This window comes from Chanodichthys erythropterus, chromosome 13 (genome assembly GCF_024489055.1).
Source record: "Chanodichthys erythropterus isolate Z2021 chromosome 13, ASM2448905v1, whole genome shotgun sequence".
NCBI classification, from domain to species: Eukaryota; Metazoa; Chordata; class Actinopteri; order Cypriniformes; family Xenocyprididae; genus Chanodichthys; species Chanodichthys erythropterus.
This window is the reverse complement of record NC_090233.1, coordinates 2,278,025-2,295,030: the sequence shown is the minus strand read 5'-3', so window position 1 is coordinate 2,295,030 and position 17,006 is coordinate 2,278,025. Positions and strand designations below refer to the sequence as shown.

At 38.3% G+C, this 17,006-nt stretch overlaps 1 protein-coding gene across 2 annotated transcripts in view; it reads left to right on the top strand.

The window, feature by feature from the left end:
• LOC137033686 (mitochondrial fission 1 protein-like) overlaps positions 1–15,187 on the top strand; it is a 37,388-nt gene extending 22,201 nt beyond the window's left edge. For both annotated transcript variants that reach the window (XM_067405867.1, XM_067405869.1), the window contains exons 3-5: positions 8,120–8,196; positions 8,287–8,392; positions 11,639–15,187. In XM_067405867.1, the coding sequence (XP_067261968.1) occupies positions 8,120–8,196; positions 8,287–8,392; positions 11,639–11,736 (281 nt within the window). In that variant the 3' untranslated portion in view covers positions 11,737–15,187. The remainder of the gene's footprint in view (positions 1–8,119; positions 8,197–8,286; positions 8,393–11,638) is intronic.
• The last annotated feature ends 1,819 nt before the right edge of the window (positions 15,188–17,006 follow it).

The following is a 17,006-nucleotide window of genomic DNA, read 5'->3' as shown; positions in this document are numbered from 1 at the left end:
CTCAGTCCATTCAAAAGGCTGTTCGCCAAATAACTTTCCCACGTGGTTGGTCTGTCGCCACGATCTGTTGGTTCCTTTAACCCGCTGTGCTTGCAAAACACACCATAGAGTCGCTCATAGTAAACTTGAACGCTCTCACCTGGTTCTTGACGGCAGTGGCTCACTCTGGACATGTCGATGCGTGCTGGAAATGCTCTTCTCACAGTCTCAGTCAGTCCCGTCACAGCTGCTCGATATCCGTCGTTTGAAGCATGTTGCCAGTTAACGTGACTTCGTCTGTGATCCACTGCTGGTAATTCTGCGCTTATCTTGTGCCAGTTCATTCCTCCCAGTTTTGCCATCATGAGTCTTTTCAGTTCATTTAGCGTCGGGCTGAACTCTTGGCAGAATGTCATCAGTTCGGTGGCAAAACGGTCCCCTGCGTCGTCAGGATTCGGCAGGTGGGCCATCGCCTCTTTCATGTCGGTTAAATTCCAAGGGCGGTATACTAATTCTATTGAATTTACTCCCATAACCTCCACCATAGGTGCTGTGATGCTCACCCGGTTTTTCCTTTTCTCTGGGCGCGAGATCTCGAATTCTTCCTCTTCCTCTTTCTCTTCCTCTTCCTCGTCGCTTTCTGAGAGGGTATCAGAACTCAGATCAAAGTCCCCGTCTGACTTCAGCGCTCTGGCTTGTGCGTGTGTGTTGGAACGTAAAACATATGATCGTGCACCTTTCTTTCTTTGCTTCGTCTTCCTGATCGCTAGTCTCTTTCTCCTTCCGGACAGCAGTGTTTCTTTGCCCCGGAAGCTTTCAGTTGCGCATGCCCCCTGCTGTTGGCTCAGCTGCGCATGCTCCTCCTTCTGTTGACTGTTCAGCTGTGCGTGCTCCCTCTTCTCTCAGCTCAGCGGCGCGTGCTCCCCCGTCTCTCTGCTGGGGAGCTGGAGTTGGTTTGGCTGGTAGAATTGGTTAAAAATTAATTAGCTGACATCACTAGTAAGAGACAAACCTTAAGAGAATTCACTTTATAAAGATTTTATTTCTTGCAAGAAAGAGTCCACAGTCGACACAACCATACAATGTCTGCCCCGAGTGTGAACTAAGGACACAAAGGAGCCCACAACATTTATACTCCAAATGTCTGAGCAACTCTCCTCAGTACTTTTCCATACAGGATGTAGGTAACAAACACACACTCAAATGGCCCACAAATGGCCTTCCCTTTTGTCTCAGACTATTTTAAATTAAAAAGCAAGAAACACAATGGTCCCCCTTCTGTCTTCGAACTTATTTAAATGATCCGACACCCTTGGTTCGGGAAAGCTCTCCGTTTGGATGTCCCATCGTTACCCCCAGACGCTTTGTCTGTTGAGCTCAGAGAGGTGTTTTGCATAGCTGAAACAGATATTGACTTCTGTGTGAATCTTTTTCTGTGATTAAATGTTCCCCAACACACTATACTGGGGCATTAGGACCCACACAGACCACAGGGTGAGCACCCCCTGCTGGCCTTACTAACACCTCTTCTGAAGTGTTATTAACACTTCAGTCTGAGTCTTACGGGTGGGCTATTCCCTCACTGCTTCCACCTTCGCAGGGTCAACCATAATTCCCTCCGCAGAAATGAAATGCCCTAAATACTTGACACGGGGGGAAAACAAGTCACACTTAAAAGGTTTGTCAAGATCCAGGGTAGAAAATATTATTAATCTGATGCAAAGTCAAGTGGGCTCACCCTAAATCATGATCCCCAGTACTAAACACTGAAGCATACTGTGCCAACAAATCACGGATGGCCTGCGTTTCACCCATAGACAGCCCCTTTTGGTATAACCCCAGCTGCATTAAAGGAGTATCCACAGACCGGACACCGCCAACATATCCTGCTTGCTAAGAGCCACTGCTTCTGGCCCAACCACCACGTGGCTAATGTGGACAAGGTCCTAATCTTCATCCCCTGCCTAAGAGTGAAAGGATTATCAGTTACATTAATCACTCTAACAGGAACAACCCCCTTCCCCACATTACAAACAACTCGAACCACTAAAATTTCACAATGTTTTGATAAAAAGGAGGAGGGTCCCAACATTACAGCTATCTGTCCTGCAAGGAGCCCCTCTACTACCCCAGAAATAATAGCTAACTATGTGGCTGTACTATGGAGTCTATTTGTACAGTTACAGTCTTGGGCTGACAGGCATTCCCAGATGCAATTAAGGGAAATTGCTTACCCATGACTGAACAACACTGCTCCCTCAAAACAATGGTACCCCATACTTTGCAGCAGACAAAAGCAGACACTTTCTGCTAAAGTTCTTACTTCCTGTCTCAACCTTTCTACCACTCCCAAAACCATCTCCATTTGTTTATCTGGTACACTTTTGGACACCACCCACACTTTAGTATCTGCAACAGAACAGTTTCACTATTTTTATTAGAGTTAATCGAATTAACTCTAATTCAGAAGCCAGATTGACAGCCTCTTCTAAGGTAGATGGTTTTGCACTGCGAAGTTAGACATTTTACAGAACAATTTGCATTAATTTGACATAACTACTTCGAGGCTCATTGGATAATCCACAATAAATGTCCCAAGCCCTACCAGATAACAATAAGGAGAGGAACTTCAGTTTCAAGCTGCCATTTCAAATCATCCTATCCAATCTGACCACTCACGATTAGCTCCTGTAAAAATCTCAGGCATAAAAACAGGTTGTGCAGGTTGTGTAATATCCCACCGCTGCCACCAGTGTAATATTTACTGTACTTAATAGGCCGCTGCCACCACCTTTAATTCTTTAAGCCAATATGGTCTGGCACCAGAGGATAACACACCACCACAACTTCACCCTTGTGAAAAAAAAGTGCACTTTAGTATACTTTTATACAATACAATAAGTGTACTTATTGCAAAAATAATATACTTTAAAAGAACACACTTAAGTGTGAATTAAATGTAATGTTTTCATCGCTTAAGTGCATTATATCTGTACTTAATTTCAAATATATCACATATTAAGTTCATATTAAATGCAATAAGTTGAACTTAAGAGTGATTTTTTTGAACAACTTAAGTAGGACTTTAATACAATTTTTATGTACTTCAAAATATGGTAAAAGTATACTTCCGAATGTACTGACAAGCAATTAATGCGAACTTAAATATACTTTAATGTAATTTACATGTACACTATTATATAATTTAATACATTTGTAATTACATTTTTTGTACATATAATAATGAAGTTACAATTTAGTATATTTCAAAATATTACAATCAACACAAATGCAAATTGAAACCCTCTACATTTACTGACAAAATAATCTCTAAAACAAATGCACAAAAACCTTTTTGTTGATGCACAAGAAAAACCCAAGAAACACTATACACAATCACAAACAATTACAACACTTTAACTCTCATTTAGAAAGAGTCTGGAGGACAGTGAGGCTTATATGCACTATCATTTTCTCCATCACATACAAAGGTACCTAAACCTACCATCACAATCTTTCTGCATTTTTACATTTTCAGATAAAATCATTCTGTATAAGATGATAAATAAGATAACACCCATGAATTAATACAAACAAAATGTAAAGAAAAGATTCAAAACTTTGGGTAACACTGTACAATAATTTTCTATTAGTTAACTACTTTAGTTAACATGAACTATGAATGAAAAATACTTTAAGCATTTATAAATCCTAGTTAATATTACGTATGCATTATTAAAATCAAAAGTTGCATATGTTAATAGATAATGCACTGTAAACTAACATGAACAATAACTATACATTTTATTAACTTGAGAAAAAAACCTTTTTTATTGCCTAATGTTAACAAATATTGATAAATACTGTAAAAAAAAAGTCAATGCACATAGTTAGATAATGTTATCTAATATATTAATTGATGTTAACAAGCGAGACCTTTTGTAAAGTGTTACCTTTTGTAAACCTTGTTACTTATAAGCTCTGCAACCCTTACTAGCACAAACATTAAACAGGACAAAAAGGTTTCTTCTAAAATCTTACTCCAGCATTACATTGAATGTAATTTTGAAAAAAAAAAAAAAAAAGAAACAAAAATTAAACAAAAAAACAATGAATTCCAAAGGCACAAAAACAAGAAAACCAAAATTGTCTGTCACCACCTTTTTTAAAGTTGTATGAAAAAGTGCTGTTTATGTCAATGTCCCAGAAGCTCTTCATCGGCAGAAAACCTTAAATGTCCATGAAGCTGCGAACCACCTCTACACAGCATGCGTAAATGAACATGTTCCAAAGAGGCAAGAAAGTAAAAAAAATAAATACCTGGAGGGAAAAAAAAACAAAAAGAAGTAAGAGTCAGTCCGTTATTATAATTGGTTCAATCGAATGAAATCAATAGATATAGATATATATACAGAACTCCAAAGTTTATATCCACCTTTGTAGGTTTGAAAATAATAAAAACCCATTTGGTATTCCCTAAAGGCAAAGAGTTGCTGATAGTGATTGAAGCCTGTGGCCAAGATGTTTACTGTGTACTGATAATTTCCTCCACTTTAATACCAGTTACAGTGTGAAATAAATATGAATGAACATCTGAAGGTGTGTTACAACATACAGTACAACTGATCCATAACGTCACATTTAATCGCTCAATCAGTGTTTCAACGCGTGGAAAGACGTCAATGAAACAGCTTGTAAACAATGTCACGTAACATCACATTTACTTCAGAAAAATCATATTCAGCATAAACTCATTAATCAGCTATAGAGAGGAGCATTCTGCTAATTATATGCACCACGTTACATATTCATTATAATTTTATTTTAATTTTTTTTTATAATTAATTTATGTATTTAATGTTTGAATACATAATTTATGACAGCTACAATTTAAATGTTTATATTTCAAAAAACAATTTAGAGTAGAAATATGATTACATAATCATAACTTTATTACAAAACAAACAAATCATACAAATTAGCATTGTATTTGTTTCTTTATTTAGTACTTCCCTGATGAAGCAGTTTATTCTGCAAGGTGTAAGTAAACTTTTGACCGCAACTGCATCACCCAAGATGAATTACCTCAGTCATCAGGACAACACTGATGTAGAATCCTGGGAGAAGCTCCTTCACATTTCCCACAAACACCAGGATTCCAGTGACCACACCATCTTTACTGACACTGGCCTTTCAAAATAGAGAACATTTTTATAAACATTTTTATACTTTACAAGGAATTAAACATAACTTTATCATTTACACAAATATAGATAAATAACCCAAGGCCCAAGCAAATTGAGGGGTTTTGCTTTGAAATTAATTATATAATAATATCATTATATATAAATATAAATATATAATGATTAGATGGGGATTTGTAAGTGCACAGGTGAGAATTTATTACTTGCAAACAGAAAAGATTCAAAGCATTTAAAAGCTATAAGGACAGTTGATGGCAGTGTTTTAGCTTGTGTGTGATCAGGGTGGCTGAAATAATGGAAAAACATGGATCATCACCTCATCAATATGGGTCTTTGATTCCACACACTGTATCTCCAATAACAAATCTGTACTGATCCTACAAAGTGAATATATAAAACAACAGATAAGCACAAAAATATTACATATTACAAACACAAACAGTAATTGAACAACTAACTTTTCAAATGCAAAAAGAAAAATAGATTATAATAGCGATTAAATGTATTGTCTTTAAATGTTACAAGATCAGATCTTTGAATTTAGTTCTGCAAATTTAACTTAAAGTCATTTAAAATGATTTAAAAAGTCAGAGTTCAGTGTTCTTTGAACACGCCCACACACGCGACCACGTTCATATTGTATAAGAAATTATTATAATGCAATCATAAATAAATTACAGGAAACATGATTAATTCACCTCCATATTGCTATTAAACTAAATAAGTTACACTCATAAGAACTGCTATGTTCCGGTGAAAAAATAAAAATAAAGAGAGCATATATCAAGATACTTACTTGCTTCTTTATTTGTAATACATAACGTCTCATCTGTAGTCATCCAAACGTGCAATCCTTTGTTTTCTTCTTTGATCAGCAAAGTTGCCTCGCGCATCGCGATCACCGAAAGATGGCTGAAGGTGCATTTTTCAAACTCTGGTGAAGTAATGCGCCGTCATGACGTAGTATTGTGGTGCATGCGCATGATTAAATTTGTTCAAGTTTTTCTAATTCATTGTTGTAGTTAGACTTTACGTTTACAGAACTTGACTCATTCACCTAACTGAAATTCAATTATTTTATAGTTTAGTCTGATTAAAATTAAATGTATTTTAACTGAATATGAATTCAAATTATTTTTTAGATGTTAAACTTTTGCTTGCAATTAAATAGGTTTAATCAACTTAGAACAACAATGATATTATAAGTATTATACAGATATGTAAAGTACAGCACTGTTGCATTAAGTATCACAAATACAGCACTCCGTAAAAAAAAACAAAAACAAAAAAAAACATTTTATGTCAAATATTATGTAGAAAACTGACACTAGTCGAGTTTAGAGCAGGAGCTGGTGATAAAAATTTCAACAATAAGTTGTACAGGATTATACACTGTATAAGCAAGTGTTTTGAAATTCAGAAAAATAAATTTCAAGTGTATTAATGCACACAGTATTTATTAAAGACTAAGCACATTTAAAATACATTAACAAATGTCATCTTGGACAACACACTTAAGTTGAAATTAAAATTAATTATTTTCCATGTGCTTTAATATATAAGTCAATACATCAGAATAAGTTTACTTATTTAAAACACTATAAAGTCATAATTAGGTAAAAATTAAGTGCATTTTTAAAAAGTGCTCTTAAGCATGTTTAGAAATATTGTCCTGAAAGTGTACTTTCTTCAAGTACAACTTAAGTCATTATTACAAAGTGCATTTTTAAAAAAGTGTTAATAAATATTGTCATTTAAGTGTACTTTCTTTAAGTACAACTTAATAAGTCATTATTACAAAGTGAATTTTTAAAAACTGCACTTAAGCGTGTTAATAAATATTGCTATTAAAGTGTACTTTTTTTAAGTACAACTTAAGTCATTATTACAAAGTGCATTTTTAAAAAGTGCACTCAAGTGTGTTAATAAACATTGTCATTAAAGTTTACTTTCTGTAAGTACAATTAATAAGTCATTATTACAAAGTGTATTTTTAAAAAGTGCACTCAAGCGTGTTAGTAAATATTGTAATTTAAGTGTACTTTCTTTAAGTAAAACTTAATTTGACATTATTACAAAGTGCATTTTTAAAAAGTGCACTTAAGCATGATAATAAATATTGTCATTAAAGTATATTCTATTTAAGTACACTTAAGTGGCCTTTAATTTTAATTATATTGTATTATCTGCAAGTGCACTTTTTAAAAAGTATACTAAGTACACACAAAGTACACTTTCAATACAATTAAGTGCACTTCTTTTTCACAAGGGCAGTCACAAGTCATTTTATTTAACAGAGGGGACTGCAGGACAGGCTAAACACAACCTAGAAAGCCTTAGGACAGTGTGCTACATCTGTTCATTGGATACTTCATTGGAGACAATCCCTAAGATCAACTACAAACAATGACATTTCAAATTCATGTAAAACCTCATTTCATGCATGTGCAAAATAATACTTGCCCCCTGAACCCTCCCAGTTTCAGTTTTAGCCACCCTCACTGTCACCCTCAATTTTTACATGGAGCACAGCTTTATTAAATACATTAGCTTAAAGTGAAAACAAAAAGACATAAAACAACTTAACTCGTCCCGCAGCAACACTGCTCCTCCCGTGGGTCTGTACATGACAGTCTCAGGCTCAACCACAGAAAGAGAGCCCAGCAATATAAGTCTATTCAGAATACAACATAGATGACATATCAAATGTTTAAACTGAGAAAATGTATAATTTTAAGGGAAAAATAAGTTGATTTTAAATTTCATGGCATCAACAAATCTCAAAAAAGTTGGAACATGCCAACCCCCCACCCCACCCCCCCCGCCAGGGATGAGTAAAATGCTCTCAAAATTCATTGTTCTTGAAGTACATCAGATTTCTGTATTTACATTTAATGTTTACAATCAATCAATGTGGAATTGCTTTGTTTCACCAGAACTTATTCATAAAGGCACCAAAGATGACCAGCGGGATTATCTGTTTTACCTTGCTGTAGCCAACTACAAGCTCAAGGTTGTTATCAAAGATTTTCATGTTTACGTTGGACACTTATAGGTGGAATGACTTTGCTAATTTCATTCTCTTGTTTTATATTAACTCTAGGAATATGAGAAAGCTCTGAAATACATCAGGACTTTACTGAAAAATGAACCTGGAAATTCTCAAGCTCTAGATCTGGAGAAATTCATTAATAAAACCATGAAGAAAGGTGAGCAAGAATATTGTCTTTATTTAAGGTGTACAGTGCACAGCATAAATGAGTACACCCCCTCTGAAATTTCTGAAAGTCAGCAATTACTCAATTACTTAGACATGTTAGGGTTCTTTAGAGATATAATGTTCCAGCAAGTCTGCTTAATCAATTACCAAAGAAGCATGTCAAAATTATTCAGGAATATAAGATTTCTAGGTGATAAAATGTTGTGTAGAAAAAATGAGTATACACTCCTGAAAAGTTACTAAATAATTATAATAATAATAAAAAAATTCTGGTGTAAGTTTAGGGCAATGTTTGATCAACAGGTAAGTATGTTGAACCAAAACATTTAAAGAGAAGTAATTTCTTGACAATTAAAAGGGTTATATAGCCCACTGAATCATTCTCAGACAATGCTGACAACAATGGAACCACTTGGTAGAAAACTTTCAGGAGACTTCTTTCTTAGCACAAAAGATGACAGTGGTACAAGAGGATTACCAAATCATTGTTTTAAGTGTGAAAATATAGCAAAAGTAACACAGAAATTCAAAAACAATGGACTTGTGACAAGGCCCCTGAAATAATCAGGCCTTCATTTTAACCTTTCATTTAGTGATGAAGGATTATTTTGCTAGAGCAGGAGAGATACCAAGCGAGTGTCTCAGAGCCAGCAAAAGCTATGAAAAGAGTGACTGTTTATCTCACAGAGTAAGATGCAGCCTGCAAAAATTACATGCATGGTTGTTTTTCTCACTGGAACTACCTACTTTAGCCAAAGCACAATGAAGTCAGTTAGCCATTTCTAAAGCCCATATTTATAAAATATAGATTCTGGAAATCAGTACTCTGGTCTTATGAGACCAAATCAATCATTTTTAATCTAACAGCATCCAGAATGTTACAGTGTTGCTAGAGGAGGAGTACAATGATAAGTGCCAGTAAAGTTCAGTGGTAGTAAAGCTCTTATATAGGGATGTATGAGTGCTGAAGGTGTGAGGGAGTTGTGCTTTATTAATGCTGTCATGAATTCCCACACCACTGTGTAATTTCATACACAAACTTAAAACAGAAGATGTTTCCCTTTCCTCATTTCCTGCATTGTTGGGCATTTTTTCAACATGACAATGAGGATATGTTTTCCCCCAAGGTGAAGAACCTTCTGTGGACATGTATTGCACTCAGTCTTAACAGTCTTGAGCGCCTGTGGGGGATTCTGTAGAGACAGGTTGAGCAACACTCCCCATTAAAGATCAGGACATTTAAGGAGCTTATCATCCAGGAGTTAAACAGGACAGATGTGACAATTTGTCATGAACTTGTACACTCTGTGCCAAGAAGGGTCGGAGCAATATATTCAAAATTATGGCGGGCATACTAAGTTCTAGAATATTATACATTTGTTGAATTAAATCTAGGGTGTACTAATTTCTGCAAACCTTAATTAAAACAAAATTGGCTAATTTACTCATTTTATGGCTATTAATGACATATATTTCTCAGTTCTTATTATGTACAGGTGCTGGTCATATACTGTAATTAGAATATCATCAAAAAGTTGATTTATTTCACAAATTCCATTTTAAAAAGTGAAACTTGTATATTATATTCATTCATTACACACAGACTGATATATTTCAAATGTTTATTTATTTTAATTTTGATGATTATAACTGACAACTAAGAAAAATCCCAAATTCAGTATCTCAGAAAATTACAATATTGTGAAAAGGTTCAATATTGAAGACACCTGGTGCCACACTCTAATCATCTAATTAACTCAAAACACCTGCAAAGGCCTTTAAATGGTCTCTCAGTCTAGTTCTGTAGGCTACACAATCATGGGGAAGACTGCTGACTTGACAGTTGTCCAAAAGACAACCATTGACACCTTGCACAAGGAGGGCAAGACACAAAAGGTCATTGCAAAAGAGGCTGGCTGTTCACAGAGCTCTGTGTCCAAGCACATTAATAGAGAGGCGAGATTCACAAAGAGTGGACTGCAGCTGGAGTCAATTCTTCAAGAACCACTACACACAGACATATGCAAGACATGGGTTTCAGCTGTCGCATTCCATGTGTCAAACCACTCTTGAACAACAGACAGCGTCAGAAACGTCTCGCCTGGGCTAAAGGCAAAAAGGACTGGACTATTGCTGAGTGGTTCAAAGTTATGTTCTCTGATGAAAGTAAATTTTGCATTTGCTTTGGAAATCAGTCCCAGAGTCTGGGGGAAAAGAGAGGAGAGGCACACAATCCACGTTGCTTGAGGTCCAGTGTAAAGTTTCCACAGTCAGTGATGGTTTGGGGTGCCATGTCATCTGCTGGTGTTGGTCCACTGTGTTTTCTGAGGTCCAAGGTCAACGCAGCCGTATACCAGGACGTTTTAGAGCACTTCATGCTCCCTGCTGCTGACCAACTTTATGGAGATGCAGATTTCATTTACCAACAGGACTTGGCACCTGCACACATATCCAAAGCTACCAGTACCTGGTTTAAGGACCATGGTATCCCTGTTCTTAATTGGCCAGCAAACTCGCCTGACCTTAACCCCATAGAAAATCTATGGGGTATTGTGAAGTGGAAGATGCGATATGCCAGACCCAACAATGCAGAAGAGCTGAAGGCCACTATCGGAGCAACCTGGGCTCTCATAACACCTGAGCAGTGCCACAGACTGATCGACTCCATGCCACGCCGCATTGCTGCAGTAATTCAGGCAAAAGGAGCCCCAACTAAGTATTGAGTGCTGTACATGCTCATACTTTTCATGTTCATACTTTTCAGTTGGCCAAGATTTCTAAAAATCCTTTCTTTGTATTGGTCTTGAGTAATATTCTAATTTCCTGATATACTGAATTTGGGATTTTCCTTAGTTGTCAGTTATAATCATCAAAATTAAAAGAAATAAACATTTGAAATATATCAGTCTGTGTGTAATGAATGAATATAATATACAAGTTTCACTTTTTAAATGGAATTAGTGAAATTAAATAAACTTTTTGATGATATTCTAATTATATGACCAGCACCTGTATATGTTTAATACATTTTAGTTTTGCCTTCTTTCCATGAATTTTATTAGTGATAATAAAGAAAATACATCTTTTGTATTTGTTCAGAGGGGGTGTACTCATTTATGCTGTGCACTGTATATAGTAATATGTAGACTATATAGGCATTGTACAGTATATAAGTAATCTTTACACGTCTCATGATTGAACAAGGAATTTGCATTCTTCTCATTATGTTTTCTAGATGGGCTGATTGGAATGGCAATTGTTGGTGGCATTGGTCTGGGTTTGGCTGGATTGGCTGGTCTCATTGGTTTAGCTGTGGCTAAGAAATCTGCCTAAGAGGATGAGCTAAGCCAATTCTTAATGCCTTAATCCTTGTTTTGGGTGTAGAACGGATGCAGAAAGGCCTGCTAAATATCAGTCATCCTGACACTGACAGAGAATAAGGCACCCTCTGATGCCTTACAGGCTTCCTCCAGTTAAAGCCAGAAAAATCTCACACTTAGGTACATATTAAGGCATTTCAAGTAAAAATTGAAAATGTATTGTTTAATATTTAACGTGTGTGTGTGTGTGTGTGTGTGTGTGTGTGTGTGTGTGTGAGAGAGACAAAAAACAAACTTTTGTTACTCTTTTATTGAACAGATTCTAAGGCAATTTGGAATAGCATTTCTTTCTGATATTAGAACCAGAAGAAAGCTTTCAGCTTAGACCAAATATTATAGCTATAAAAGCATGCCATTTCTAAGTATCTAGTAATCTGTGTGTATAGGTACAGAAGACAATAGAGAGTACAGAGGCTGACTGATATAAAAATGTTATTGGTAAAAAGGTGTTGTTTTTTGTTGTTGTTGGAAACATTTGAATGCAAAGTTTAAAGGCAGAAATGTTTTTTTTTTTTGTGTGTGTGTGTTTTAATTTTTGCACTAAAGGCCCAAAGAAAATAGATTGCTTCATGGTGGGTTGTGTAACACTGAGATTATCTGACTGTTTTATTTTGATTTTGTTTTCTGATTTTAATTCAGCAGTGCTTATTGCCAACTTTGAACACAGGCTGCAAATAAAACTAAACCCCATTGTGCTCATTGTGCATTCTTTTTTACTATATGGAAAGAGTTTTTTTATTTGATAGAGAAAGAGTTGCTGGTTGCACACTGAAGTTCAGTATTAAGGGTTAAAGGTTTGTTAAGATTATAACCATAGTATTTAGAAGTCGTACAAAGTTGCTGCTCCTTTATCTTTTTGCTTGTCTCTTTTTTTTTTTTTTTTAATTATTAATTTTCTTCTAACCCTTGGCAGTAGTGGATTTGCAAGAGAATTGAGACAATTTAATAGGCAAAGATAGGAAAATGATAGGAAATGTGTACCTCTTTTCAGCAATGAAATTGAGAGAGGGGGTAAAGTTCCAGCAAGTGTTGTGTTTTATTGTTAAATTGCCAAGCCTGGGCTTGAATGTGTGACATCACCAGAGCTGGGCCGAACTCAATAAAAACTTTGTCATTATCAGGCAACTCACACTAGCTGCAACTGGGGAACACCAAACATGATGCTATTAAAATGCCCTTCATAGATCAGAATTCCCAATGCCAGTGGTCCAGTTTATGGATGTATTCAGCCACCCTGTGACTTTTTTGGGCATATCCTTTGTTTCCCAACATAGCTGTCCACTACTCCTTTGTTAACCCTAAAAGGGGCAACATGACATGCTGTGGGGCGAGGCAGGTAAAGTTTTAGATCTCATTTCATGTTGAAAGGGTGTTTGTTGTGAATATTTAGATATATTGACTTTGTTCATAATTTTTTTTGTTTACCTTACAGGCAGCATTTAAAAACAGCATGACCTCCTGTAGTGGGAAATCTACGTGGAGTGAGGCGGAGTCAGTGATGCTGGCGACGGTGATTAGCGGAGAGGATGATCTCGGGCCAGAGGCGAATGTAAAAAAACAATCCCTCGCTCTGGCCCCGGGGGGAGATCACCTTTCGCCCTCACAGCTCACTGATGTTTCCAAATTACAGGCTGAGTTTGCCGACGTGTTCTCTCCCCTACCGGGCCGTACTGACCTCATTCAGCACCACATCGAGAGAGAGACATGATTCGCAGATGGCCGTATAGGTTACCTGAACACAAAAAAAAAGTGGTTCAGGCAGAATTAGAGGCAATGCTTGAAATGGGGGTAATAGAGGAATCCAGCAGTAACTGGGCGAGCCCGATAGTTTTGGTTCCAAAAACGGACGGCTCAGTGCGGTTCTGTGTGGATTATCGCAAGGTGAATGCAGTGTCGAAATTCGACGCGTATCCAATGCCTCGTGTGGAAGAATTACTTGACCGGCTTGGTACAGCTCGCTTTTATTCGACACTGGACTTAACGAAAGGGTATTGGCAGATCCCCTTGTCTCCATTATCCAAAGAAAAGACCGCTTTCACGACGCCGTTTGGATTACACCAATTCGTGACCCTTCCGTTCGGGCTGTTCGGGGCACCGGCTACCTTTCAGCGACTCATGGACAAGATCTTACGGCCCCATGCTGCGTATGCGGCTGCCTATCTGGATGACATTATTATTTTTAGTAATGATTGGCAGCGGCATATGCAGCATTTGAGGGCTGTCCTGAGATCGCTGAGAGGGGCTGGGCTCACGGCCAACCCGTGGAAGTAAGGTATCTGGGCTTCCACTTGGGATATGGACAGGTGCGTCCCCAAATTGATAAGACAGCAGCGGTTGCAACCTGTCCGCGTCCACCAAAAAGGAGGTAAGACAGTTCCTCGGGCTGGCGGGATATTACAGAAGGTTTGTTCCTAATTATTCGGACCTCACCAGCCCGTTGACTGATCTGACTAAAAAGGATGCACCAGATACGGTCCAGTGGACGGAGCTGTGCCAGCAGGCCTTTACCCAGGTGAAGGCTGCTTTATGTGGCGGGCCGTTACTTCATTCCCCTAAATTCTCTCTCCCCTTTTTGTTGCAGACAGACGCGTCGGACAGGGGGCTGGGTGCAGTCCTGTCCCAGGAGATAGAGGGTGAGGAGCGGCCGGTGCTGTACATTAGCCGCAAGCTCTCCAAGAGAGAGGCTAAGTACAGCACCATGGAGAAAGAGTGTTTAGCCATCAGGTGGGCCGTCCTCACCCTCCGCTATTATCTCCTGGGGCGGGAATTCACCCTCTATTCGGACCATGCCCCTCTGCAGTGGCTCCACCGCATGAAGGACACCAACGCACGGATCACTCGTTGGTATCTCGCTTTACAGCCTTTTAAATTCAAGGTGATCCACAGGCCGGGTGTTCAGATGGACGGCTCCCCGGCCTGAGTCGGGCGGTGGGGGTATGTGGCGAGGGGGCCGTGGTTTAGCGGGGTCTGCAACAGGAGGGAGCGTCTGGGGAAGCGCGGTGATTGAACGGGTTGAATGCAAATCACGAACACCTGTTTCTCGTTCCAGTAATTGGCATGGAGATAGGATAAAACGCCAGGAGAAGCAGGAGCGGGGGAGAGAGAGAGAGTCTGCTGACAGTCGATGTGTGAGCCGTGCTCGTTGCTTGGAGTGAAGCCCGTCCTCGGATGTGGAATTATTGAGTGTGCGTTGCACCGTCCTTTTGTTTGCTTTGTTGACATTTTCTCTGGTGAGAATAAAAAGACTGTCAGCAGCCAAAGCCGATCCCTGTCCTCTTCCTTCCCACTACACAAGAACCTTACCACACCCCCCCATTTAAAATTATTATTCTCCAATGAAAGGTTGGAGTTTTGTAGATTTTTTCAAATAAAAGATTAAAAGTATTAACGATGCATATTTATTTTCACAGCCTTCTTTGGTCATATTTACCAAGTGTATGAATAATTTTGAGCACGACTGTGTGTGTGTGTATATATATATATATATATATATATATATATATATATATATATATATAAACACACCTGTTCTTTTCATTTACTGTTATTCTGTATGTACTCACAGGTTATGCACTCACAGAGATTGAATGAGCCTCCTCTAAAGCCCTGGGTCATTGTGAGCAGTGCTGGGAAGGTGGAGTGTGCCCATTGTACCTGCATGGCAGGGTAGCTGAGACTTGTACTCATGTTGGTGCTCTCTTGTTTAAGTTGGAGGCAACAGTTCGAATTCACGGCACAAAGACGGTCACTGATGTGCCAGCATACTGGGTTTTGCCCATCAACTTGAGCAAGATTCACCAAGAAGTGGGATATAGGATCGACTACACCTCCTCAGTTGCACAAAGGAAGACATTAGACCAGCGAATAAATACAGTCCACAACACCAACCATAAGGAATCGGGCACAGAACCGGAAAACTTCTCCAGGTAATCTTGAAGATTTATCACCACTACTTGATACATTACTGCACCATAGCAAGGCCGTTGGTTTGTCAGGGATGGAGAAGTACTGTGCACAATACACACAACACACAGCTGCTGCACCATCCTCTGCTTTACCTCCATGCCTGGCAAAATCCCTGTATGATGAAAGCATAGATGCCAGTGACCTGTCTGCTGTCCTGCTGGCCTGTGAGAAGAACATGAATGCTGTATGTGTGACGGATGAGCAGGCAGCAGCTGTAGAAGAGTACACCAGGCAACAACATCTGTCGTCTGTGTGATATGATTACAGAAGTGGAAGAATTACAGCATCAAAAATGCATGCTGTATATGCCACCTCTCTGGAGAGGCCATCCCACACAGTTTTGAAGCAGGTGTGTTACCCACATGCACAGCACACAATATCCAATGTCCAAACCAGATGGGGTATCAGTCATAAGGGGGATGCTAGAAAGGCCTACACTGAATCCACAGCTGTATCTCACACAAACTTCAAAATCAAACCGTGTGGCTTCATAATTAACAGCAGCTTCCCTGAAATCGGAGTGTCACTGGATGGCCTAACTATGTGTGAATGCTATGGAAAGGGCTGCCTGGAGGTGAAATGTCCTTACAAGTATCGGTCCTGCAGCATCCAACAGGCATTAGCCATGAAGGACAAAGACTTTTGTCTCCAGTTGTCCTCAAACAACCTTCAGTTGAAAAGAGACCACCACTTCTACACACAGATCCAGACACCGATTTATGTCACCCAATCAAAGCACTGTGATCACTGTGAATTTCACTGTGGTGCATGTCTTTTCAGACCAGGATTTCTGGGAACCTCGTCTAAAAAAAGCACAAGAATTCTTCAAGAAAGTGTGCGTACCAGAACTTGTGGCAAAATATTACTCAAAGGACATGCAGCCTCATGTTCCAAATGAAAAAGAGCAGTAGTAAAGAAGTGGCTGTTGTTTATGAAAGAATTGCACTTAGGCCTACTCAGTTAAGAGGGTTTTTTTTTTTTTTTTTAGTGTTTTAAAGTGTTATACTTGACTCAAAGAGTATTAGTTTGTTACTTGAAGTTTGTTACTTGAAGTTCAGTGTTTCAAAGTAGTTCAACACAAGAAGCACAAGAAACTAAACATTGCACTTTGCAGGAGATTTTTTTATTAAAATATAAGTTTTTAATTATCAAATTGTCATTTGAAGTATTTAATGTACAAATAGCATACCATGTTCATTCTAAGGAAGGTACACACACCCCCACAAAAAAATACAAATGTGTTCAATCACAGGAGGG